The sequence below is a fragment of the Drosophila takahashii genome, chromosome 2R, assembly GCF_030179915.1.
Source record: "Drosophila takahashii strain IR98-3 E-12201 chromosome 2R, DtakHiC1v2, whole genome shotgun sequence".
Classification (NCBI taxonomy): Eukaryota; Metazoa; Arthropoda; class Insecta; order Diptera; family Drosophilidae; genus Drosophila; species Drosophila takahashii.
In genome coordinates, this window is record NC_091679.1 from 26336714 (window position 1) to 26362369 (window position 25656).

The 25656-nt window shown below is 39.1% G+C and overlaps 3 protein-coding genes across 19 annotated transcripts in view; 1 reads left to right on the top strand and 2 right to left on the bottom strand.

The window, feature by feature from the left end:
* The first annotated feature begins 697 nt into the window (after window positions 1-697).
* Window positions 698-2434, top strand: Ir56c (Ionotropic receptor 56c). Its single transcript, XM_017158348.3, has one exon. The coding sequence runs from the start codon at window positions 698-700 to the stop codon at window positions 2432-2434; it is 1737 nt and encodes a 578-aa protein (XP_017013837.2).
* A 129-nt stretch (window positions 2435-2563) lies between these two features.
* Window positions 2564-4737, bottom strand: Ir56d (Ionotropic receptor 56d). The gene has a single exon (XM_017158403.3). It carries the CDS (start codon window positions 4457-4459, stop codon window positions 2564-2566), a length of 1896 nt encoding a protein of 631 aa, XP_017013892.2. The 5' UTR covers window positions 4460-4737.
* A 14423-nt stretch (window positions 4738-19160) lies between these two features.
* Window positions 19161-25656, bottom strand: part of sm (heterogeneous nuclear ribonucleoprotein L) — a 105356-nt gene continuing 98860 nt past the window's right edge. For all 17 annotated transcript variants that reach the window (XM_044392856.2, XM_070213779.1, XM_070213780.1 and 14 more), the window contains 3 exons: window positions 23829-24104; window positions 23555-23759; window positions 19161-22029 (listed from right to left, as the gene is read on the bottom strand). In XM_044392856.2, coding sequence (XP_044248791.1) covers window positions 21893-22029; window positions 23555-23759; window positions 23829-24104 — 618 coding nt within the window. In that variant the 3' untranslated portion in view covers window positions 19161-21892. The remainder of the gene's footprint in view (window positions 22030-23554; window positions 23760-23828; window positions 24105-25656) is intronic.

Sequence of the window (25656 nt, forward strand, 5' to 3'; positions counted from 1 at the left end):
CCGGTATGCCAAGCAGGCTGGCTACGCGAAGGTGTTCCTGGACACTTACCCCGTGGAGTCGCTGAACCTGGAGTTCTTCAACACGGCCTGGATTGTCCTGGTCCTGGGGTTACCAATTAGCTCACTGGTTTATTGCTTGGAGCATTTTGTCCATCGTCGGAGGGAGAGACGCTCGCAGTACGACCGTTTTGAATGCTATGATACAAGCTATACTTAAAACAATTAACGTTCGCTCTTAATTATTTGTTGGCACAATTTTCAATTTTATGTGCCAACATTATGCAGTAATATATTCTTTGGCTAATATTATTTTAACGCTGATTTATTTGTTTGCTCAGTAATAGGTATTGATAATATTCACAGTCATTAAATAGTTGTCAAGGGATTAATGAGAACCTTAAATGTGATTTTAATGGCTTTGAAATCGTCAAGGGTTTCAGTTTTCTTAAAACTACCCCAATTGAATAAACAATACAGGTATTTGTTAGCGTAATGTTTAAATTGGTGCCGAGGGAGGCAATGTCTAAGTTTTCCCAAAAGACTAATTAAAACGAAAACGAAAGAACTATATTCAATCAAGCCAAATGATTTAACCTGCTCAATTAATTCGTGGAGCTTCTTGAAGGAAGACATGCGGCCAGCGATTTTGGATTGTGTTTTACTATTGGTCTTCTGTCATCCAAGTAATGGTTGGAACATGCAATACATACTCAATCTGTTGGGTCCATTTGCTCGACTGAAAGTGTTCCAGGAGATCGTGTGGTTCGTTAGTCCACATCAGCGTTTGGACCAAGTGGATGAGTTTATAATGCGAATGGATGAGGCCTTTGGAGAGACCGCCACTCAGACGGTGGTGAATAACAATACGGAGATGCGAATGTTACACTCGTCGGCCCGCAGGAACCACATGAGCTTTGTGTTCACCACTGGAGCCGAAGATCCGATTATGAAGGTGTTCAGCAAGGTCCTGCTCGGGCGCCACTTCTACTTCTCGATGATAATGTATGTGGACAAAGTGGGCAACATGCAGCCAATCAATGAACTGCTGCTCTTTGCCTACAACCAGCAGTTCATGAACTCCATGATTTACTTCGAGTCCGAGGAGGGAATTAACCAGCTCTTTGGCGTCTCCAAGTTCCCCTCCATGACATTCGAGAACCGCACCGACTTTTTGAGGTTCATCGGAAAGGTTTGGAAGAAGGTTTTGAACGCCCGCTCAGATGTAGGTGGCTTCGAATTTGCCACGCCTTTGCGCCAGGACCTGCCACATCTCTTCCAATCGCAAGGACATTATGATGGGAGTACCTACCGGATCATCGATACATTTGTGAAATTCATCAACGGTGGCTTTGCGGAGCTTATAATGCCACCAGATACTCTTGGTGGGCAGGTGATCAACATGAAGGAGGCCCTGCAATTGGTTCGAGATCGCAAGATGGAGTTCTGTGCCCATGCCTACGCCCTGTTCATGCCCGACGAGGAGTTGGAGAAGACATATCCCCTGCTGGTGGTGCAGTGGTGTCTAATGGTTCCCCTCTACAACAGTGTGTCCACGTACTTCTATCCACTGCAGCCTTTCGCCTGGAATGTGTGGTTCTTCGCATTGGGAGCTCTTGTTGGACTGGTTCTCCTGGAATTGATGTGGCTCAGGTTGTTTGGTGGATGGTGGTCAGGCCTTCAAGGCACCCTTTTAGACTCTTTTTGCTACATCATCAATGTGCCCACCGAGGGGCAGTTACAACAGCCCTGCCTCCTTCGCTTTCTCCTCCTGGTCACCGTGTTTTTCCATGGATTCTTCCTGTCCGCCTACTACACCTCCAATTTGGGCAGCATTCTGACCGTGACTCTCTTCCACGCCCAGATAAACACAATGGATGACATAGTGAGTGCCCAGTTGCCCGTCATGATAATTGACTACGAGATGGATTTCCTCTTGAATCTGAACAAGGAGCTGCCCGAAGAGTTTCTGAAACTTCTACGACCCGTCGATTCGGCCATTTTCTCAGAGCACCAGACGAGATTCAACAGCTCCTTTGCCTATTTCGTCACCGAGGATCACTGGCAGTTTCTCGACGAGCAGCAGAAGCATCTGAAGCAGCGCCTCTTCAAACTAAGCGGCATCTGCTTCGGTTCCTACCACCTGGCCTTTCCCCTCCAGATGGATTCATCCCTGTGGCGGGACATCGAGTACTTCACATTCCGCATCCACTCATCCGGGTTGCTCAACTTCTATGCCCGCAGCAGCTTTGGATCGGCCCTTCATGCCGGTTTGGTCGAGCGATGGCCAGAGAGTCGGGAGTACACGTCCGCCGGACTGCAGCATCTGGCCATTGCCTTTATCCTTCTACTGGTGATGAGCATCTTAGCAGGGATTGTGTTTGTTCTGGAAAGGATCTCTAGGGCCAATGAGGGTTTTCTTTTTTATTATCAATGATCTAGAGTTGTAGGTGGTTTATAAATAGTTTACTGTTAAATACAAAAAGTGTTACTATCAGAGATGTTCCAGAAACCACTTCATATGTGAAAAAGAACTATATAGCTATTCCTGATTATTCTCCGCTCCTCACAACTTCATGAATCGCCTGAGAAAGGACCTGGGCTTGCGGGATAGTCCGATGACAGGTCGCCGTTTGAGGGTCACGTGCTCGTGCCACTTCATCTCAGCCGCAAAGGCCAATCCGGCTAGAATCAGACCGAAGGTCCAGGTGCGCAGAATGCTGGCAAAGAAATTGAGGGTCAGGGCCATGGGCTCCTCGTCGAACATGTGAACCTGAATGCGGTGCAGGTGCACTGCCTCCCAGAAGGCCTCGCGCTTCCAGTGGTTCATTAGGCCTGCCTGCTGGGCGATCATAATGTACTCGGTCATCGGGGAGCGCAGGTGGGAGTCCTGGTGCATGGGAAACACGTGGTAGAACGGACCCTCGCAGATGTCGGTCAGTCGAAAGATGGGCTTTCGCAGATGAAGTTGCTGCATGTCCAGGAATCGCCAGCGATCGCTGCTCACCGTGTAGCCAAAGGAGGTGTTGAATGGCTCTCGGTGCAGGTCCAACATGTGCTTGTCCACCAGGTCCACCTGGTGCATATAGCTGGCCGGGTATTGCAGCGGTGACTTGGACATCCGTTCATGCTCGACGGCCAGCATTTTGATCCTCAGGTTCGCCTCCACCACATCCTGCACCGTGTTCACCTGTCGCGGCGGCGGGGCTGTGGTGAAGTAGCTGGTCATCCGGGAAATGTACAAGTTCGATGTGACTATGCCCCAGATAGCCAGAACAACATAAAGGTAGCGCATACGCAGCGTTGGCGTGCGAATGATGAAGGTGGGCGCACTGTAGGTCAGCGTGCAGATGGACTGCAGGAAGGCGGCGCTGAGGTCACGTGGCCTCAGGGGCGAACACAGCCAGATGGCCAGGGTTATGTAGAGTGTGAACAGGATGATCAGGAGCCACACATTCTCCTGGAGAGCCTCGCGCATGTACTGATCCGCAGGCGATTGGTTGCGATAGGGCACCATGATGCAACAGTCGTTGATGCCAATGGGATAGCTGTAGCTAACCACGTACTTGGTTGTTATTTCGGTGAAGGAGTGGATCAGGGTCTCGTACACTCCCTGGGAAACCAGGTCCAGCAGGTCCGTCATGTTCAAGTAGCTAGCTGTCATATTAACGCTGGTATCCACGAGAGTTGCATTGACGAACTCCAGGAATCCGAGGAATAAATTACCGCTGGTCCCGTGAACGAAGCTCTTCTCAAATCTGTTGGTGGGCCGATCCGACTTGAAGACCCGCGGCAGATCGTACAGGATGGGCGTTCTCACCTCATAGCCCTTCATGTTCTTGGCATACTTCTGAAAGAAGTCCTCAGCCCTCCAGTCGCTCGTCTTGTTAACAACCGATGGTGTGGGATAGGGATCCAACACGAAGACACTATCCTTTATGGTGACCAGCAAAGTGTTGATAAACTGCTTTTTCCACACCCATTCGTAGAAGGCAGTGATCCCAGCCGAGAACTGGGCGTATGACTCCGGATTGGAGTCAAAGTCGCGACTCTCAAGACTGGGAAAGAGAATGAATATCGTCTTGAGCCAGCGGATCCCTCGCAGACTCTGGGCGGCCACCTCCATGATGGGATCATCCTTGGCCGTTGTAAAGACCATCACCAGCGACGGGGTGCTGATGAACTGCATCATCGGTATGGCCACGTGGTGCTGCCGCGTTATTATCAGGTTGGGGGCCAGTGGAAAGTAGGTCCAGAAGTCGTGAAAGAACTCCTGCGAGTCCTTGTTCTTGAGGTCCAGTCTCTCGGATATGTAGAATATAAAGTTCTTGAAGTGATACAGCTGCGTTATTCTGAAGAACATTTCCAGAACGAACGAGTTGTTGAGCAACAGGATGTTCTCGGAACCAGATGGGAAAATGTCCCGTTCTCGGAGGATAAGTTCCGCCGCACGATTGTCCATAGTTGTTCGGCGAATGCCAGTGGGTTACTGTTACTGTCAAGTTGAAGGACGCTGCGCCCTTTGCATGTGGACCCAGTGAAACGAGGGACTTGCCTAGCATTTGTCACCATTGTTACTGCTATCATATTCGGTAGGGTCATTTTAAAATCCAGGAGCGGATTAAAGTTGTGTTTCCTATTATCCAATGAAATATTAACTTTTTTTATAAACTATTGCAATTTCCTTTATAGCAGCTTTGAAACTAAAATGAAATATGGATCAAAAATTTCCGGAAAAATAACATTTTCACCTACTCTATTTTTCCCTCCATTAACCTCTCGCGGTCCTGGCGTAAATGAGCTCAGTACACGTTTATTAGCTCATAAGGCCCTATTGCAATTTTATCTCAAGTGTAAATCGGACATATTTAACATTTCGCGGTTTATGCGACAAGGGCCATATAATTGGACAAATAGGTCCTGGTCATGCGATGGCGAAACTGCGGCTGCGACCCATCGCTTTGTTTTAGCCCCTGTTTTAGCATGCACTCTAGAGCCAAATTAAGTTCGACAGGGTGGGAAATGGGTCAGTTTAAGCCCTAATTTGTGCAATGAATTTTAAATACCCTTGAAAGCAATCAACAATTTTATGCTACGTTAAATGCACTTACAGAAAATGCTGAAATACAGGAATTAAAGGTTGAAAATTCAATTTAATTGTGGCCACCACAAAAGCTTTCTGATAAATCCAATGACGTGTAAAAATGTAAGCTGCTCGATTATTAGTCGGTATTAAATTCTAGCCAATGGCCCTTTCGCTTGACTAGCTGTTAAGCGACGTCGAACCGGCAGGCGGCATGTTGCACTACTCATTAAAATTTATTTGCTGCAAAACTCCATAATTGACGCAAATGCCACGAGCTCGATGGCAGCCACGGAGGCTTAATGCCGTGTCTTGGCATTCTGGCGCTGTGGCATTTAAGCCACATAGCTGCCTGGTAATGCAATTAGCCACGCATTCCCACACACTCGCTCCGCAGCACAAAAGCACAAAGGCACAAAGCCAAAGCCATCGTCTGTGTTTGCTGCTTAAAATATTTATGATTGATGCAGCCGATGATTTTTCCCCTTAGCTGCCTCTAATGTCCTATTGACAGCACGGCTTGCGCTGCTTTGTTTGCTCGATGATTTGTCAAAAGCATTGTAATTTAACGCTTTCGTAACTTGTGTTTAAGTCTTCTGTCGCTCTGCCAGGATTCAGAGATACACAGAGTGCGTGGGAAAACCACCAGTTGTCTGATACCTGGAGCTATACTTCCCTCGTAAGTGCTCGTCGGAGTCTTTGAAGTCCTGGCCAAAACCAAGCATTGTGCCCGCTCATTTTCGCTGCTTTTATTTTTTCTGCCAAGTTTATGTTTGCTGCCGAAAGCGTTAAAATACATTAAGCCATATTGTGAGCCCGTACAATGGGTATTACATTTTACTGCATTTTTTTTTACTGACTAATATCAAAAATTTGTAATTATTAAGTTACATTTAATTAAAAGTTTGATTTAGAAACAATTAAATACACACAAAAAAAAGCACGTCGCCGTAAAATCGATAAGTCCAGGTAATTTTCTGGTTATTCCTACTCATATCGTTTTTACCTGAAATATTCATAAAATTTACATTAAATAATATCATTTTACCGAATTCTCTCTCTCGGAGATTCTCTTACTTCGAAAAAGAGCGCAAGAATCAATATGGCGAGCAAAATGACATGAGTGGAAGCGAGAAAGACGTATTCGAAATTCGAACTGACGTACTTCGAAAGCATGTTTTCTCGCTCGCACTAGTATAAGTTTTGGTCAACCATATCACATTTACCTGGCCCCATATCAAGTTAAAAATGATCTTAAAAAAGGTAAAATTGACCTACGATTCATATCGAGTTTTTTTTGGGTGTATAATTACTATAAAGCTTTATTTCAAATTAAACAATTGACACTCCAACAAATAGTTTAAATAATTCTATATTTTCCATTACGACAATTAGCTCTCAAATAAATAAACCAAAAATGGTAAACAATTGACTTTAGCAAAATGGTCGTAATGAAATACACTCTAGAAATAGCATTTACGATTGCCAGCCAGTCCACTCGACACAATCTGATATTAAGTTGTAAATTTGCCATCCTGCGTTGCCCTCTGGTCCCTGTCTCATTTTTTGTTTGCCAGTATATCTCATTTCAGCTTTTTAGTTACACTTTATTTTTCAAACAGAGGGTACAAGTGTTGTATGCTGTGTGGTCGAGTTTGCAGGGTGTGGGTGGGTGTGATAAGTGGGTATGGGGACGTGTTTTTGCCATTTCTAAGCGGAAGCGAAATGTGCGAGAGTAGTTGAAAGCCCTCGAGTTGTTTCGCTGCCGTTGCTCATGTCAAGTGCCAGCTGCTGCCATGCCCCCAAACTCCAACCTGCAAACTCAACCTTCAGCCCCTGGCAGCGGACCACGCCCACCCCGACAGCTGGGCTGCGTTTTCGACATTTAGCGCCGCCCACATGGTTGGTTACCTCCCGAGAGTCCACCCACCGACCTGAAACCCCCAGCGAGCAGGTGCATTTGACTGGCACCACAGCATGTGTACCCAATGTTGGCGCCAGCAACCAACTGTTAAGCGAAATTACCGCAATCTCCGCACGTCGAACACTTTTTAATGCTGAAAAATGTATTTTCTAATTTTCTCTCCTTGCCATGTTGTCCGTGTTTTTCCTCCGTTCGTTCGGTCGGTTGGTCAAGTTTATTTGGCTTTGTCAGTTTTTCGGCAAGGGAAAAGAGCAGGTGCAAGGAATGAGCCTCTAACTGGCCGGCCAATATTAATGAAAAGTAATTATTTTTGCGCCAAAACTTTAAGCAGCTTCCTCGAGAGGAGCAGACATTGTTGGGGTATATTCAGTGGCAAGTGTCGTTGGCGCATTTAATTTGGATCTCTGGCGAAATTTTAATATTACTTGAGCAAGTTAAAAGCTTCCCCATTTTGCAATCTTTTGGTGCAATAAAAAGTGGGGTGAAAATGGAAGAAAACGAAAATATGATTTGGAGACAGTGTTAAAATTTGTGAGTGAAGAAAAATTTTGGATAAGTTGTTTTGGCTGATACTTTTTGCACTTAAAATAAGTGTATCAAAATTCATACTACGATTAACCCATGTAACAGGTATTATTAATAAGTAAACCCTATGCTTCAACTGCAGGAAGACTTAAGCTTACTATCATTTCAACTACACTTTTCTTTTTTTATACTGTTTAAAATGTAGCTCCTTGCTTTGCACTATCTTTTGTGTTTTAATTAAGATGGAACAGGTCTATTAACAAAATTAAAAGTAAAAACGTTTAAAGAATTGCAAGACTCCAGCAAAGTTTACCCACTTAGCCAACTGCTTGGCATTTTGGCAGCTGCCAGAGATTTCCTTCTATCCGTATAATTTAGCCATTTTATTCAGCGGAGGGAAAGCAAGAAAAAACAAACGGGAACGCGAAAAACAAGGAAAAATTCACTTTGTTTTCATGCCTTTTTCCTTCGCGTTGGCCTTTTGCCTCATTATCTCTCTTGGCCGAGAATCGTTTGCCAAATGAGTCAAGCTGAGTGAACTTCCTGGCTGCTCCGCGCATTCAAGTGCAACTTTTGGTGCGCAATAATAATGTTTGCAATTAAACTAATGAAGACATTTGCCTCCGCAGCCACCAACAGCCAGCATCCTAGTCAAGTCAATTAGAAGTTGCCCGGCAGTCGGAACGGCAATTCCTTTTATATTGACCCCGCAACGAGCGCAACCGCGCTGCAATCTGTGCCATGTTAAGTGCCATCGCTTGACAGTGAACAATATTAATTGTCTGCCTTTTATTATGCTTTGGTTAGCTCCTGTCCCCTCACCTGACAGTTCAGATGACAAAACATTGGAATCTGAAAAAAATATGAATTGCACGGGGATAGTTGTTGTTTGCGTGACTATTTTTACATATGTAAAAAAGCTTTAAAGCTAAAAGTAATAAAACAACTTTTTACATTTATTTCCATATTTTTACCCCAACAAAATTTTTTGTAATGTATTTTTAAATTGTTTAAAGAGATTTTTTTAAGTAAATTCTTATCCAAACTTTCTTTAATCCGACACATCTTAAATTTGCTTTTGAAATCTTATAAAGATTTGGTATTTAAGTTTTTAACACTGGATTTCGAAAAAGGCAAGACCGTTGATCTTGTTTTACCTGTAACTAATGCTGAAACAAAATTTAAATCGATTTTTTTCAGTGCAGAGTTGGCGAAAAATACGGAATTCCATGTGATCCCCTCCTGAGAACGCGTATCTGTGCTTCTGAAAACCGCTGCCATAACAGCGCAGTTTGAAATGCGAAATGGAACCGGAGCGACCTCTCGCACCGCCAGGATGTCACCAGCACCAGCTAAAACCCAACCCATAACCATTTCGAATGAGAAGAAAAGTTTTTACCGCACTGGCTGCAGTTGCAATCACGCGGATTTTGAACTCCAGATAATCCGATGGGAAGCTTCCTACTGCGGCAGCAGTCAGCGGGAAATATTTACCAAATAAATGAACAAATTGGGAAATCCATAGGAAAAAACAACGCTTTCTTTTTATTTTTAATTTAATATTTTATTTTTATTTACTTTTGTCGCGTTTGAATTTGGTTTTTCGGTTGCTGTTACAATATTTGTCTGCATAGATTTTCATAATATTTCGTTTCTCTGTTAGTTATTATTGTTTGGGGTACCGGCAGTACCTTGTTCAGATTCTGTAAATCCACCGAATTAGCATATGCATTTGGAATTACAGTTATAAATGTTTTAAACGCCTTTGGGGGCTCGGGTCTGCATTATTTGCACTTCTCATTTAAAGTTCTCTCTTTGGTTTACGGATGGGGTTTTCATTATGACGTTTAGTTTATTAAAAGATAAATAAAGTCTCTCTTTTAAGCGAATGTTGTATAACTAAATAATTTCTTTACAATTAAAATCATGCGCCAACAGTTCAAAAATGAGTTAGCCCCTTGAGTATTTGGTTACCATAACTTTCTTGTATTATTCGTAAGCGTTTTATGTTAATTACAATCTTTAGCTAATTTGACACATAAAGCGGAAAACTTAACAACATTTTGTTGGTTGAATTGCCATTTCTTGTGTTAGGTTGCAATGATCTTCAATAGACACTTACTGCTAGGTATAATATTTATTATTAATTCTTTTAATTTTTAACATTTACTCCATCCTTACTGTTTCTGTTATCCTGTTACGTTTACTGTTACTGTTACTTTTACTGTTACCATTTCAATTTTGCTACTAATAAAATATACTTTATACGCTATTCAATTTACTCGATTTATGCTTGTATACACTCTAATTGTAAGTACGATTCGGATGAGCGCCTCCTTCTCTCTGCCGAAAGTTAGCCACAAAGATAGATTATGGGTTCACTTTCGCCCAGTGCTCCCTTTAAAATACTCTCGAGTTAGTTAGGATCTGCCCTTTGTTTTGGTTTTTGGTTTAGTTTTTAGTTGTTTTTAACATGGTGGTATTCTGCAGTCAGCGTTTAGAAGAGCTTCTCTTTTAGTGATGGCATCGTTGGTGAGACACATGATATACAATATGCATCTGCTTGGAAAGGGACTTGTATAGTTTGGTAGGCGCCTTTTGGAAGAGCAGCTGGTGGGTAGTTTTGGTAAACAAAAGTGGTGCCGGCAGGAGTGAGTCCAAAAGCTTGCTAAGGGAAATCAAATCAGGGGACCAGACAGGGTTTTCTGGTGAAAACGATTGTGTTTCGACCCCCTGGAAGTGGGTCTGCAACAGCTGCTATTAATTTGTTTAAAGTTTTGGCTTTATACTCGACCAGGTTGCACCACAATTTACAATTTGCCTACTATATTTATTAATTGTTGCACTTCGTCATCGTTAGCTATGCATTGTTCTTTGGTTTACGTAGTACGTAGTAGCAACATCGAAAAAGTTGTCCAAAAGGATTAGCGTATCGGTATTATGTATATATCTACACGTATGTATAAGTATATAGTTCAATAGTTATTCATGCACTGGTACTGGTATATAAGTATGTATAATATCTGTGTATATGCTGTATATAACTATCTTGAATAATACATTCATATCTTGTATACCCTATCGTAGACGTAATATCGATTCGTAATACGTTACGTTACATACAGTTACCGTTACAGTTACAATTACATACACGTAGTTTGGTTTAGTTGTCATAATTATAGTTGTCGTTATGCATGTATATGTACTATGTATAGACACAATTTGTTCACAATTTTCTCTAAGTTTATTTAGAAATAGAGGCGGTGGCTTTTATTTGGACTCCATTTATACATTTAGTCAGTGAAACGAATCGTAAGTAAACATCTCAATTAAAATGCAGAAACAGCAAGATAGAGTAAGGCTCTGGCGGCATGAGTCGAGTCACAATTGTTGACAGCGGCAGCCCTTATAAGTATGCTACACTAAAACACTAGATTACCTATATTTTCGAGTACTCTACACATTTCGAACGCTAAAAAACAAAACTAAAACATCAACAAAAGCCATGGAATTCAATACATTTAATATAATTTAATTTAATTTGTTTTTGTTTTTTATTTTTGTTTACTCTTCTTTTCTCCCATAGTTTGGTAGTATAGCAAAATCACATTTGAATCTCTTTTTGTTTTGTGAGGAAAAATCTAAATCACGCTTTTCAAATTGCTTCGTTCGACTTTTATACAATGCTTCCCTTTGTTCGCGTAATCAAGTTCAGATTATATGTAGCCAGTGTTTTTTTCTGGTGGATTCCGGGATTGGGCCATTAGCCCCGTAAAGTGCATTTATTACATATGTATGTTTGTTTGCCCTGCATTTGCTGAATTTTCCAAGCAAACGAGCGAATTGATGCAAATAATTGGCTTTTGGCGGGCTAAAGTAACTCGAATTGCACGTGAATTATGCTTTATCCTAGCCTAGACGTTAATAATACATTTAATATGGTGTTACTATCTCTAATCGCCATGTATATGTATAGTACACAACTACAGTTAAGTTTTACTTTGAAATTGACATTAGGATCATTCTTCTTGGCTCGCATCGCAAGATGCTTTTGGCCGACCTTCGACTCGCTTAAGTAATTAAATTAGAGTATTCCAAAAACACTGGAATTGTAAATAATAGTATCTGTGGTGCAGTTACGTCTACTTTAGTTCTAACTATATTTAAGTACGAGCAGCTATAGTTCTGCAATAGTTATTGTGCACATTTCTAAAATAATTGAAAGACAATTGACTCTAAGCTTAATTGTTTCCGGCTTCAAAACTCTGTATTCCCAATCACTGAATTGGTGTTATTTATTGTTATCGTTAACGTTTAGGTTTTACTTTAAATTTTGTTAGTTAATGTAATTTTCTTAGGTCTAAGATAAATTTACTTAGTTTTACATATTGTATATGAAAATAGGGAATGAGAAATGTATAAATCACTTTGCGAAGCAAATTGAGCAACTTATTTAGAATGATTCTTTCCATTTCCATTTGACTTATGGACCCATTTGTTCTTCATTTTATATGAGTATTCTTATAAATACGTGACTTTTGTGTGTTAAATTTTCTTTACAATTCGTGTGCATTTACCGCTATTCTCTTACTGCAACGTATTTATAAAAATACAAAACAAACTATACAAAGCAAGCGAATCTTGTGCATATGTACACATTCTATGTGGTAAATGCATGCGCTTTATCTTAAATTTACAAACGAAGTTCGACAGTTTTAATTTACAATTTTAGTGCTTTAGTATTTACAATTTGGCCAGCATAGTTTCAAGCGAGCGTCTTTTTTCGTATATATTTCTCATCTTTGCAGAACATATATCAAGGCTATATGTTAAATCTGGTTTTGTGTCATGTGGTTGCGCAACTAAAAGTAAATTAAAAGTATTTAATAGCGAAATAATAAGTAAATTATATTATAGCAACAGAAGTTTGGTCCCTTTACTTGTTTTTTCAAAGTGTATGATATACTTTCCATTTGTATTCGCTTGTGGAAAGTCCATTTGAATGAAGATTTGAAAATGTTTTAGTGGTAAATAAGCTCTTTGGGTTTATTCTACAAATATGTGTCTTTAAATGGAACGGAATGGTGCTGAATGAATCGATGGGGTCGCTGCAAGTGCTTTTGGGGAACCGGTGAAAAATCGAAAACAAACTGTAGGCCACAAACAAATTGATTTAACTCAGCGTTTCCAACACCCCAGCTTTTTACGCAATTCCAAGAGCAATTTATTTATTTTAACTATTTTATTTCGGGTTGGTAGACAAACAATTTGGCGTTTGTCATGGCTGCTGAGTTCCAGCAACTGCCATCAATCAATGGCCACAGCATAGCGAACATGCGACATGCAATTTAACGCCAACTGCAGGGCAACGAAACAAAAAAATGACTGAAATAATATTAATCCCGGCAGATAAATAAAGAAACAGCTGCATTTGTACTTGGTCCATTGTTGTGGTCTCGACTGAAAGGGAATAAATAGAGCATAGATAAATACACGCTTCTGCTATTAAGAGGCTGAAAAAACAGGCCGGACGAAAGGACACAAATCGGGCCGAACAGGAGTCCTGTTCCCGGTCCACGTCGTTGGCCAAAGCCAAAGCCAAGCCAAAGGATTCGGCTTCGGCCAGGGAAAAAGGCAATGCATTTTAAATGGAATATTTGTGTAAGTCGTTCGGTCTGCCTGGCTATCTCACGACTTTCTTACCCGGCTGGGAAATGAAATAATAGACAAAGGATTAGAGAGGACCAATGGAGAATCCGCTGCTTTACATAAAGTTAGGCTTAAGTAAATAATTTATTGAGCCACAAACACAAACAGAGACAGAGACGGTGAAAGAGACTTGGACAAAGACAAGGCTTAAGCATTTAGTTGTAGATTGAAGGGGTCGAACCGGGCCAGTAATGCCCTGGAATGCTACACGTATGTGCTGTGGGCCCAAGTCGTTTGATAAATGATTCTCTGGCCCCTGATTGACCCTTTCCAGCTGCCGTTGGCCAACAATACTGCTCTACTTGCTACTTGCAGGGGGTTACAGGCTTTTAAAAGTTTGCCCCTAGATTAGGCAGGTCGGAAGCAGGGACGTCCGATGGCCTGTCAGACATCCGGCGGTCAGTCCTTTTAATTAAACATCGTTAAATGCAATTTCCCAAAGCCGGTCATGCGGAAAATGATTGGGAAAGCGGCCCTCTGGCCTCAAGTTAACCAGTTTTCAAAGTGAAGACAGGCAAAGTTTTTTACTTTTTTGTTTAAAGTAACAACTCTTCTGCACAATTTAAAACTAAAATTCAGCAAATTAAACATCTCGATAATTCTCTAATTTGTTCTCTCCTTATCAGCCATCAATGTTATTTTGTTTACGCGTGGCTTTGAATTAATTTACCATCCGTTTCGCTTGTGGGCTGAAGTTAATTAGGTTATTTCAAGGATTATTTTATTTTACTGTTCAGTGGGTGATAATTGTTTTTCTGTGATTTTCGTGACATATTTAAATCTGATCTGCCCACACATAAAGCCACTGAAATGTCATTTAATGTGTGTGCTTAGCGTTTGAGAAATTTAAACTTAGTTTACAAAATAAATAAAAATATTTTAATAATTATAAACCAAATTAAACAGATTTAAATTCAACAAAGAACTACATAATGATGTTGAACTTTTTGATTTTAGTTATTACCTTGAAATCATAACGTAATAAAATGAGTTTCTCCATTAGTGGCTTCAACTACTTAGTTAGGCACTAAGATTACTTACCACATGCAGCAAGCAACTGAAAAGTGGCTAACTAAGTGTGCTTCCAATTACAACAAATTAGCAAAACTATTTTATGCAACAAAATTAATTTTAATTTAAATGGAAGACTTTAAAATGCTTCGCGATACAATGTCGATTCTTATTGTTATTGTTGTAGCTGTTGTTGTTTTTCTTGTTGTTGTACTTGTAATGGAGGTGGTTGTTATTTTGTAGTTGTTGTTTGTTCTTGTTGATTGGATTGGTTTTTTTGGTTTGTTGGTTTTTTATTGGGCTTGGTGACTGAGGTGGTGCTTGTTGTTGTAGTTTCCACTAACTGTACTAGCTGTACTTGTTGTAATGTTGTTGTTGCTAACTGCAAATATGACAAAAGTATAGGTGAGTAAGGTGAGTTGAAATTGATGCACAGAAAGAAAAGTAGGATTTTTAAGATCAATTTTGGTTGAAAGAAAGTTAATACAATTTATGAAAACCAAATGTAATTTGGTTGATTAGATAGAAATTCATTACAATAATTGATCTTTGCAATATCATGTTTTTCTCTCTGCGTAGAAGTTGTACTACTGCGGGGCTAATTGTTCTTAAATAAAACAAAGTTTTCATTCGAGTTTCTTTTGTGTATAAGTTTAAGTTTTTCATTTATTTGTTTTTCGTTTTCGTTTTTGGGTTTCTGGTTTAAGATCAAAGAATTGTATTTATGTACTGTTTGTTTTTGTCGTGGATTTGTTGAAGTGGCTGTAAATGTTTTGAAAATTTTTGGTTTCTCGTTATTTTCCGCTGTGTTTGCTTGCCGCAACGCTTGGCTTAAAAATAAATAAGTTTCAATGATGGTTTACAATTTTTCTGTGTTCTTAGGTTTTCTTTGCATTTGCACTACAGCGATTTCATAATTTGCTTATTCTCGGTTTTCTGATGCTAACAACATTTAATAAATAGTAGTTTTGAATAGTTTCTAATAATTTGTTCATTGTGTCCATTACTTGTGTGTGTGAGTTGGTTTGACTGTTTGTTTTTCTTTTTTTTCCTGTTTTCGCAAATTTGCTGTGCAGTACATGATATTTTTACTTTTTGTTGCGGTTTGTTAATGCGTTTGCTTCGCCTGATAAGATTGATGTGTGTATATATATATAGATATAAACGTATATATGTATATATATGTATGTATGACTGGTTATGGCTGATTATGTCTGTGTGCCTGTGTGTAAATGCGACGCAGAATTGTTTCAAAAATTAGTTCGTACATAGTCAAAAATCGGTTATCAAAAGGACTTTGCTGTGATTATGTTGCATTCCATAGGCTTATACATATGTATGTAAGTATTATGTATGCGTTTATGTATGAGTGTTAATGTATGTTATAAGTGTACTTAGTATATAAATATGTAATGTGTGTGTGTGTATTTTTTTTGTTAGTGTGTATGTATGCAAGAGTAGTGTGTTTCCGTTTCCACATTACCAGCTTATTACACTTTCTAGCATATTACGAATGGCTAACGACTCTTCAACTAAACACTTAGAAAGTTCGATCTAAATTTGTCTCTATTCGGTATTCGATTTACGTACTATCCTGCCGTCAGCCCACTACAGTGGTGTCCCCACAAATCAACGCTACACCTTGAAGTACAGTCGCGTCACAGGTGTAATGAATGAGAACCCGCTGCCCGAACGCAATAAAACTCGAAGCTCGCGGCGGAAACGGCGAAATTGGCTTGTTCATGCGTTAATTATTAAATTTAGTTAATGAGATTGTTTTTATTCGGTGGATTAGTTTAACAAGTGTATGTGTGTGGTCTCAAATTCAGAACCCATTTCCGCCACACAGCAAACCCTAAATTAAAGTATGAACTAACTAAACTAAACTAAACCGATCAACGAAAATTCAACTAAATTGCATATTAACATAGCTATTATTATTAGATGACGGTGTGGGTGTGGCTCTGGATGTGGTTGTGTGTGTTAACCGAACACAAGTCAAATTATATTGCACAACTGCCCTGCGGTTTGGCTCTAAGTGAGTGTGTGTGCGTATCCTGTAGTGTCCTCGCTGTCTTTGTGTGTGTGATGGCTTACAACCGGTCGGTTATTGTTATAAATGGAATCGTCATGGCTGCCACATTGGAGTGCTGATAAACTGCAGGTCCTGTATGTATGCATCTCCCCTAACAGGCCTGCTGTATTCGAACTAAGCACCAGCACACATACACCAACTAATTGCAGCCCGAAAGTATGCAATTGTTCCGGGCAGGCCAACTCGCTTGCAGATGGGAGCTTTAAATTGCTAATAAATTATTTAGGTCCCAGCCGGGCGGCAGAGCTCCTATAGGACTAGGTTCTTGAGCGGACCTGCGGGTGGGTATGTATGTATGTACGTAAGTAGGTAGGGGTTTACTCATGCTGCTTGTCAGGGAACTAAATAATGTTTGCTAAATACCAGGCCTAATTCACTAATACTCGTCGTTCGTGGGGAGAAATGATTTCGAATCGAATTTCGTTTCTTGCAGTTTCGTTTACGTTGCGTTGTGGCTCACTTTTTGTTTTTTTTTTTTTGTTTTTTACATACTTGCACACTAAGACATTAAGGTATGTGTGTGTGTGTTTAATAAGGAATCGTCAATATATATTTATATACGTTTCTAATACATAATAGACATCTATTGGAAATTCAAACGTGCTAGCATTTGCTTATGTTAAAATTACTCATATTATTTGATTTGCATTAGATTTTTTTTCAAAATTATCACCAGTAATTACGCATACGACTACACTATGCAGTTGTCCGTTTGCCCCTTAAAACTTTCCTTCGTCCTTTGTCTGTCTATGTCTGCGGTTGTCTGTCTGTGTCTGTATCTGTGTCTTTTGTGTAGAGGGTGGTGTAATTTGTGGTGTAATTATGTATTCGCTTCTCATACATGTAATTGCATTACTAATAACGCCAAAGTAACTTCTTTGTTAATATTTGCGCTTGATTTTTCGCTTCATTTTTTTATTTTTAAGATTTGCTTGGTTTAAGATTTTCTTGCTTTTAAAATTGACTCGCGCTACCTCCTCCTTTTTATTAAAAACTATATTTGAATGTATATATGTGGATGTGGTGTCGTATTACTATGTATGTTATGATCTCTGATATATATATATATTTATATATAAATATTTATGTATATAAGTATTTGTATGTGTGTATGTAAGTATAAACTATAAGCCTATAAGAATATAGTTGTAGTTGTTCATCTTTTATTTATTCGTTTTTCATAGGTTTCTTTATCCTTTATCCTTTAGTTTTCTTATTCTTTGTTCTCATTATGCACATGCATTCTAGATTATTATGAATTCGTTTCGGTGTACAAAGTTCTTGTTTTGTTTAGTGTTTCTCATTTGCCTCTCGGGGTATCGTATCAACTAAGGAACAGAAAACGATAGTAGCAAACAAAAGCTCTCACAGGATCGTAGATGTTTAGCAAATTGAATGCAGCTCGTAACTGGTAAGCATTTTCAAGCAGCACAGAAGAAAAATAGGTCGAAAAGCGCAAACCGAAAACGGAAACTCGCTGGTCTCGCTAAAAACCCTTGCTCCAAAATGTTTGCAATATAAAGCTCAGTGAAAGACACTTAAGAAACTCTAGAGCACTGCTCTGCTGTTTCTCCCTCTTTAAAGTAGTAATGTACCCAGTTTTCAACTCGTGTGTGGTGTCAGTGTTGCTGTTGTTGCTGTTTCATAATTGGACGGTTTCACAAATTTTAATAATTTCATTTTGTTTTTATTCTTGGTGGTTGTCAATTCAGTATTGAATAAACTGGTCCATTTGTGTAGTTTGGTGTCATTAAGCGAATTGTCTAACAAACTAAGACGAATTTATCGAAAATACACCGAAGAAATTTGGACTTGCCATCGGGAAAATAGCACTCCGAACGAACCAATATTTTATTGGGTGGACAAGTTCAAGAAAATTGTGAGTTGTTACTTATAAACAGCACCTACCTTGTACCCCATGAGCATTTTATTGGAGTTGAAAACTACGAGGCAATTGCAAACGTAATTTAAATGAACTCATAATAAAGAAATAGCTACATAAAATGACATGCAATTAGCAAAAGCCAATGCTTTGGGAAGGCCTTCATAACAAGTTTTTGTCGTTGACAACCTTTAAATGATCTTGTTTCAATTCAACAAAATTTTTCAACGAAATTTTACTAATTTTTCTTTTATTTAATTTTGAATGCGTTTAAAATATTTTTAAATAATTGCTACTAGAAGATTATTTTCTTGCTAAATTTCGTTTTGGGAACATAAGTGCAAATAAACTTAAAAAATTTGCCTAGTTTTCAAATTTCTTTAAAATTGTGTTTTAAAATAATACTTTAAAGTAATTACTTATTACAAATTAAACCTTAAATCTAGTTTTCCGGTTTTCATTTTTGTTTGCTCTATATGCTTACATACAATTCTTATTGGCGTTTTCGTAGAAGATTGTAAGGATTATGTCTGTTCGCAGTTTTGCTGCTTATTGAAAAGTGCTCCGGGTCTATATATATATAAATTTGTTTTTTACATTAATAATGCCTAAATTGTATAATTTCAAAACATAGGCCCTTAAATTTGAATGCTTCAAAATTTTGATATGTTCAAAATTCAGGATAACACTAGATATTATTTGGCATATAATTTAGTTTAGGTTTACTTTTCATTAGTCGCTGTTCTCAATGCCCATAAATGAAAAAAAAGGATGTGCGTATTAGGATGCCTTTTAACTATGCTTTAAATGCTTTGCGAGTTTTCTATAGTTTAAAAGCAAATTATTTGTCATGTTTCAATTCCTATTAGAATATACAAAAACCTGACATTTATGATGGTGTGGTGGTGATGAAAATAAAAATGCAATTGCCAGATACTTTTACATATATATTTATATCAAAATATGAGCGCGCATGTTACAAACTCTGGGCTTAAAAAATACGCTTTAAAAAATAACAACAAAATTTAAATATTAAATAAAACAAATCATATAAATACACGCATAAATATATTTATGATTTTATATATTTAACTGACAATGCCGTGCTTCCCTTGAGGCAAAGTACTAAACAATTTCACCAGCTAAATATACAAAAATAGGTATATTTATTTGTCTCTATTTTTACTCGTACAAAATTAAAGATACGAAAAATAAACACAAAATAATTTGTGTTAAATGTCAAATAAAACTATTAACAATAAAAATTCCAGATTACAATTTGTATATTCGTAAATTAAATAGCTACCAAGTTTGTTATTAATTTTATATTATATAGGTATTATTGTGTTATAGTAGTTTGTTTATTGATCTGATTATGATCTAATTAGGAGCTTCAAGATCGTTGTTGCTTTATGTTCTTAAAAAGTAATATTTATCAATTAATTTTTAACGAGATTGTTTGCTTCTTTATAGATAATTCCCGTTTGTCATTAAATCATGATAATTATATAAATTAAGTACAATAATACTTAATTTTTAGAAAAATATTTTACAATTAAGGATTACAAAACAATTTACATAATAACTAAGACTGTAAAGACACTTGAAATAATTACACGAACTAGTTATCGAAATGAGAAAATTGCAATAAATAAAATAGAACAAACGAAGTCTCGTTTAAAGCCCAAATTGCACATAGTTTTATTGATAGTTATATGAATGAAATGATCTACATGAAAGCCCAACAAACTTGTCAAGCGGTGAACTACGAAAGGTGTGAAGAAAATTCGTTTAGCGGCCCTAGCATTATGTATTTATGTATTCGTTGATTTGCATTAAAAACAAATGTAGTTTAGAACAACGCCCTGTGGGAGGGCAGTTACGAGTTCGAATCTCTTTGGGTCTCAAACTGCCGACCGAAGGAGCTTAAAATAAAATTATACAACTCAAGTGAACTCATATATTATCGTATTACATTATTATTATTTTGCATCTTTTATGTTAATTTCGTTTATATTATAGTAATCTAACATACGCCTTTGATATGGTGTTGTTGCTGTTGCTTTATTGCTGATATCGTTAATTCTTTTGTTTCCGTCTACTTTTATTCGCATTTGCAATACGCCCTCACCCATCTTTAGTAGTAGCTTTGCTTTGCTAACTTCACTTGGAGTTCTGAAATGTTTGGCTCTGTCTTCTAATTTTAAAACGCCTCAAAAATATGTGGTTTTGTTGTATGTTTGCTGTCTGCATGTCTGAACGATGCTGCTTCTTAACTATGCTAGATGCTCTTTTCGATTTGCACTTAACTAAATTTTCTTGTAGGTTTAATTTTTATTTTTTCCTTAGCTTGTGTTATTTTTTCTTTTGTTTTAGTTTATTTGCTTTTTACATTTAGTGTAAATTAAAATTAATTTTAATGTAAATACAAATACATCTCATACATATAAATTTATGCCTTTTTCAACTTTGTAAATTAAGCATAAAAATTATGTTTACCATCTTGTCTTTTTCTTGTGTTTGTTAATAGTAAAAACATTGGCTTGTGCAAGTTTTTTTCTTTCCTTCACTTGTTTTATAAGTAAGAAATTTAAAATCATCCGCCTTACACATGCTGCGGTGGTCGGTGCAGCAGTTCGTAGAGCTTGTTTTTGCATAACTAAAATTAATAAATTTCATTTAAAATTGCTAAATTTTTGGTTTTAATTTACACAAATATTATCCTTTCAATAAATATTTTTTGTTAAGACTTTTTCTCACGCCCGAATACTTGTCGAAATATTGTCCAAAGAAATGTTTCTTTTTGTTGCATTAATATATTCGAAATCATATTACATTAACTATACAGAAGTCTGCCGCGGGATTATGGAGTGGAGGGATGGGAAGCTGGGGTCGGAGGTCAAGGTGAAAGGTGCGTGCGGAGCGGGGGCTGGGGAATTGTTTAGTTATTTTAACATGGTTTCGTTTTGAATTACAATTATTTATTTTTGGTTTAGTTTGTTTCTCGTTTTTTATCAATTAAACATTACATAGTTTACAATTGGTTGGAGTTGATTCCATTTTCTTGCTGTGTTGTGTGAGAAAGTCCTAATTCTTCATTGTAACAATAATAACAATTCAAATTTTTTAGTATTATTTTGCTTGTTTTGTTGTTGTTTTGTTGCCACGCAAACGCATGTAATGTATGTAAAGTGCATCAAGTGTTCATTCGGTGTGTGGCTTTTGAACGAGGCCATATCGTACATAGGCTGTCATATTAATTAGCTGAATTGATATAGGGTGGATTCAGTAAATCTATGCAAATGGCTCGTAGAAAAGTTACATGCGTTTGCGCCTAATTGAATTAATTGTAGTTGGTTTTCTTTTTTTGAAGTTGATTTAGCAATCAATTTGTTTGAAATTCTTCAGTTGTTGTTGCAGCGCATTCGCCGCCTGCCTGTCATATATATCGAATGTGTAAGCCGTCATCATGTTTGTCGATCTGTTGTTGAAGCTGTTGCTGTTGCAGTTGCAGTGGCTGCTGTTGCTGCTGCTGCTGCCGCTGTTGCTGCTGTTGTTGTCTTTTGCCTGTTGTCTACGACCAATGCCTCTTCTTCAGTATAGTTTTGTATTGTGTTCTAGTTAAGCCGGTTGTTGTTTGCTTGCTTACACAATCGTAATCAAATCTCAATTGTAGATGTCCACCTTGGTATCGACCTCGTTCTCCTTCTCGATCATGCCCTCGCTGGTCGCATTGTTCCAGGCCCCATTCATGCTCTTGGACGAGGAAAAGCACAGCTTCATGATGAATGGGAACTTGGTGCCTGTGTGGGGGAGAAGGGAAGAAAGAGAGCACGCATAAAATATGTATAAGGCGGTGTGGTTCCTTTTCGACGAAAACAATGCTTATATATTCACACATATATTCATTAAGTTATGGTGTAGTATAGTGTATAAGTGTTGTATATTCTTGAATTTAGTTTTATTGATTTTGCAAGCGCAATCTTTGATTGTGCGAAGGTATTGGAGGAATGGAGAGGGTGGTGGGTTTGAAATGAATGAGGCCTACGTTTGCCCACCAATGCGTTGCAATTAAAGACCGCTGGTTGAAAGGCTTTATGCATTTAGAACGACATGTGTGCAGTAAAACTGCTGCCTGTATACCTTTCATGCAATCAAAATCCCTCAAATGCGAGAAAACAGCATTGTGGTATATGCATATCCGATGGAGGGTGAAAAGAGCCATATATTTGCTTTCAGCATAATTCTGCCGCCTGAAAGTACGCAGTGCAATGTGTTTGCAATCGGCATGCACTTGCATTTGCATTTCCATTTCCATTTGCGCTGAAGCATGGGCTGCTATGCATTCGTGCGATTGTGTTTGCGTTCCTTACACTTTTAATTACTATTTACCATGCACTCGAGCAACCCTCCGAGCAGCATCACAAATGCGCCAACGACAAATAATCAAATCGAGGATATCGACAATTTATGCATGAGCATTGAACGCAGTTCCGTTGGCCACTTTCCTAATCGATTCAACCCCCCTCTCTGTGTAAGCTGTTTTTAAGGTGTGTCAAAGTCAAGGGAAGAGCAAACTATTTTTGTGCCAGCCCCTCTGAATAAATGCAGTGGTAAATGCTTCTAGATGTCAAACGAATATTGGCCATGTAAACAAGCTCATAAAACCATAGAAATTTGCGGAATAGTAATTTGTTGTCGGGCAACCTGCTGTTGGTGAAATATTTATGCGAAAAGTTTATATCGGTCGTCAGGCCATTTGTAACCGAGCCGCGAGTCCCGAGATTCCCGAGACTAATTGTTGGAGAAATGCTGCAGGCGTTGGGTGCTGAGCTCGACGACCCATTTATGAATAACTGCAAACTGAAATTGTTTATCTTAATTACCAAATTAAAATTTTCATCGCCGGCAACGACGTTACCAAAAAGTTTGTTGGCCAAAAACAACCAACCGAAGAAACATGAAAGGTTAAAGTTTGCATTGGGGGGCAAAAGGCAGGCGGCAAAGTGGTGGATGGTTTGGAGTTGGGGTGATGCTTTTTGGTGGATGGGCGGTGTAATTTTGATGTGCGGCTGCTGCACAAGTCGAAAGGCCATGCAGAATAGCTGCCGAAACTTTCGACTGTCGTTCACAGCTAGTAGGAGTTTTTGGGTAGGTCTCGAGTGGAACAAAGTTATGATGCCTACTTATTGGGGCGTGTTTTCAGAGGTTTTTGATGAGCGAGAGAGAGTGAGAATTTTGTGTAACTTTTCGGTTTTCGGAAGGGGTGTCGGCCACATATAAATTTGACTTTCTTTTGAATAACACTTAAACACAACACTATCTCACCTTTACCCTCAATAGGCAGATGGTTGCACTTCATGATGGCCAGCACTGCCTGCGAGATATTGGGGAACTCGATCAGTCCCGACGACGAGCGCTCGGTCTTCAAGGGGAACAGGCGCACCGAGGTGGCGGGCACATCCTTGATGTTAAAGATTCCAATCAGCTGGTCCTCGGTCAGGCCGGGCGGTGTGTTGAAAAAGTGCAAAATCTAAAAGGGAGGAGAGGAGGAAACTAAATTAGATACGATATTTTTAAGGGACAACTATCGTAAGCCTACCTTGCTCGGTGGTTGAATGCGATTCTTGCTGGCCTGGGCCGGCGATAGGAAACGATTGTTCTTGGAGCCTGTGTACTCCTTGAAGCTGGGTGTATGATCGGGCAGCAAGAACGGGTTGATCACCTCGGATAGGAAGTTCTGCTTGGAGAAAGCAATCTGTATTTTGCCGCCAGTGCCCACGGGAATGTTGTTCAAGTGCTGTACGCAACGCTCGACGGCCACCGAGTCGCCCATTTGCACCATGGCGGTGCCCTCTTTGGTCTTCAAGAACTTGATCTGAAAAAGAGAGGAAAGGTTATAGTTAAATCGTTTGTTTTTGCCCATAACTGATTTTCCCACAAAGTGACGATGCGTTTACCTGCACTGCTCGCCTCTCTCAGTACCTCAATTAAATTATATGCCCCAGCTCCCCGGCACTATGGTCTTTATCAACCCCCTCCTCTGATTTCCACTACATATACTACCCTGCCCAAGGGTGCCCCTGGCTGATTGAATTCTCTTGTCGCTGTCATCTCTCGCACTTAACCCAATCTGTCAGGGGAGCAGAACAGAGCAGAGCAGAGTTCTACATTTTCATTGAATTCAATTTAAAATTTCCTTCAAACGCAATTATATAGCAGAATGGCGTCCTTAATTCTCCATTCATTGTGTGGGTGAGTGTGTTCCTGCCGTGTGAGTATACACATACGCCCAGGAACTCCCACAATGGTTATAGCCGTACCTTCCCTCCTCCTTATTGGGTCATCAAAGTCAGTCGTGTACGTGCCCAATAGCCAAAAATAGCTGAAAATATTATCATTGCTTGTGATTTTCACTTGACAAATATCCGAAATATCATTTGACACTGTCGCCTTGTATTATTATGTGTATGGGAAATTGATAATGCTGAAATAGCAAGAAAGTTGCATCCGAGTTTAATTGGATTGGAAACTCTTCCAGTTTTAGAAAAGAGAAAAAAACGATATTTGATTATTAAGCCTATTTTTTAGTTCGCAATTCTTCACACTTCGCTGAAAGCGATTTGTTGCGTTGCAAAAGTAATTGACCATAATAATTTTGCCAAAACAATAATTACAAAACGAGCCCAGAGAGCCGGGAGAAAGTGAAAATCAATGGAAATGCTGGCGGGGCTCAGCTTGGATAATTCCTTCGTTCATTCACTTGCTTGGTTGGTTGGTTGGTTGACTGACTGCATTGGCAAATCAATTTGCTGGCCGCCGCCAGGCATTGAACTCGGCGGAGGGGGGAACTGCTGCTTTTGGCCAAAGCTGAAACGAGTTTTCGCAATCGACTTGGTTGGCCAGCGAAATAGAGAAGCGAACCGAGCGAGCACCTGTCCAAATTGGACGACGGGCGCTGCAATTTTGTTTTTCAAATGCCTTAATTTGGCGCATTGATGTCGGGTTTTTTTTCACGCACCGAGAAGCGAGCTTGGCATTTAGTGAATTTTTCGCCAATTTGATTTATTTTTCGCTCGGTTTCTGTGCGACTGCTGCAGTTTGGGGTCAACCAAATATAATTATGACTGCAGGCACACTTCAAGCCAAGCTAATTGCCAGTTGGAGGTCATTTGCGACAAGCAGTAAACAAGAGTATAAACGACAAGAGGTCTCCTAAAAATCGATAAACTTTTCCACGACTTTGTTGTTGGCAAATTATAAGCTCATTTAATAAATTATTCAATTATTAAATATCACCCATGTCCTTTGCATATACCCAATTATATTATAATGAACTGCAAACATTACGAAATAAACAAAGAGAATGCGCCTGGAAAGGGGTCCGTGTGTAAATGGGGCAAACAATTTGCTTATAATTAAACCAATCC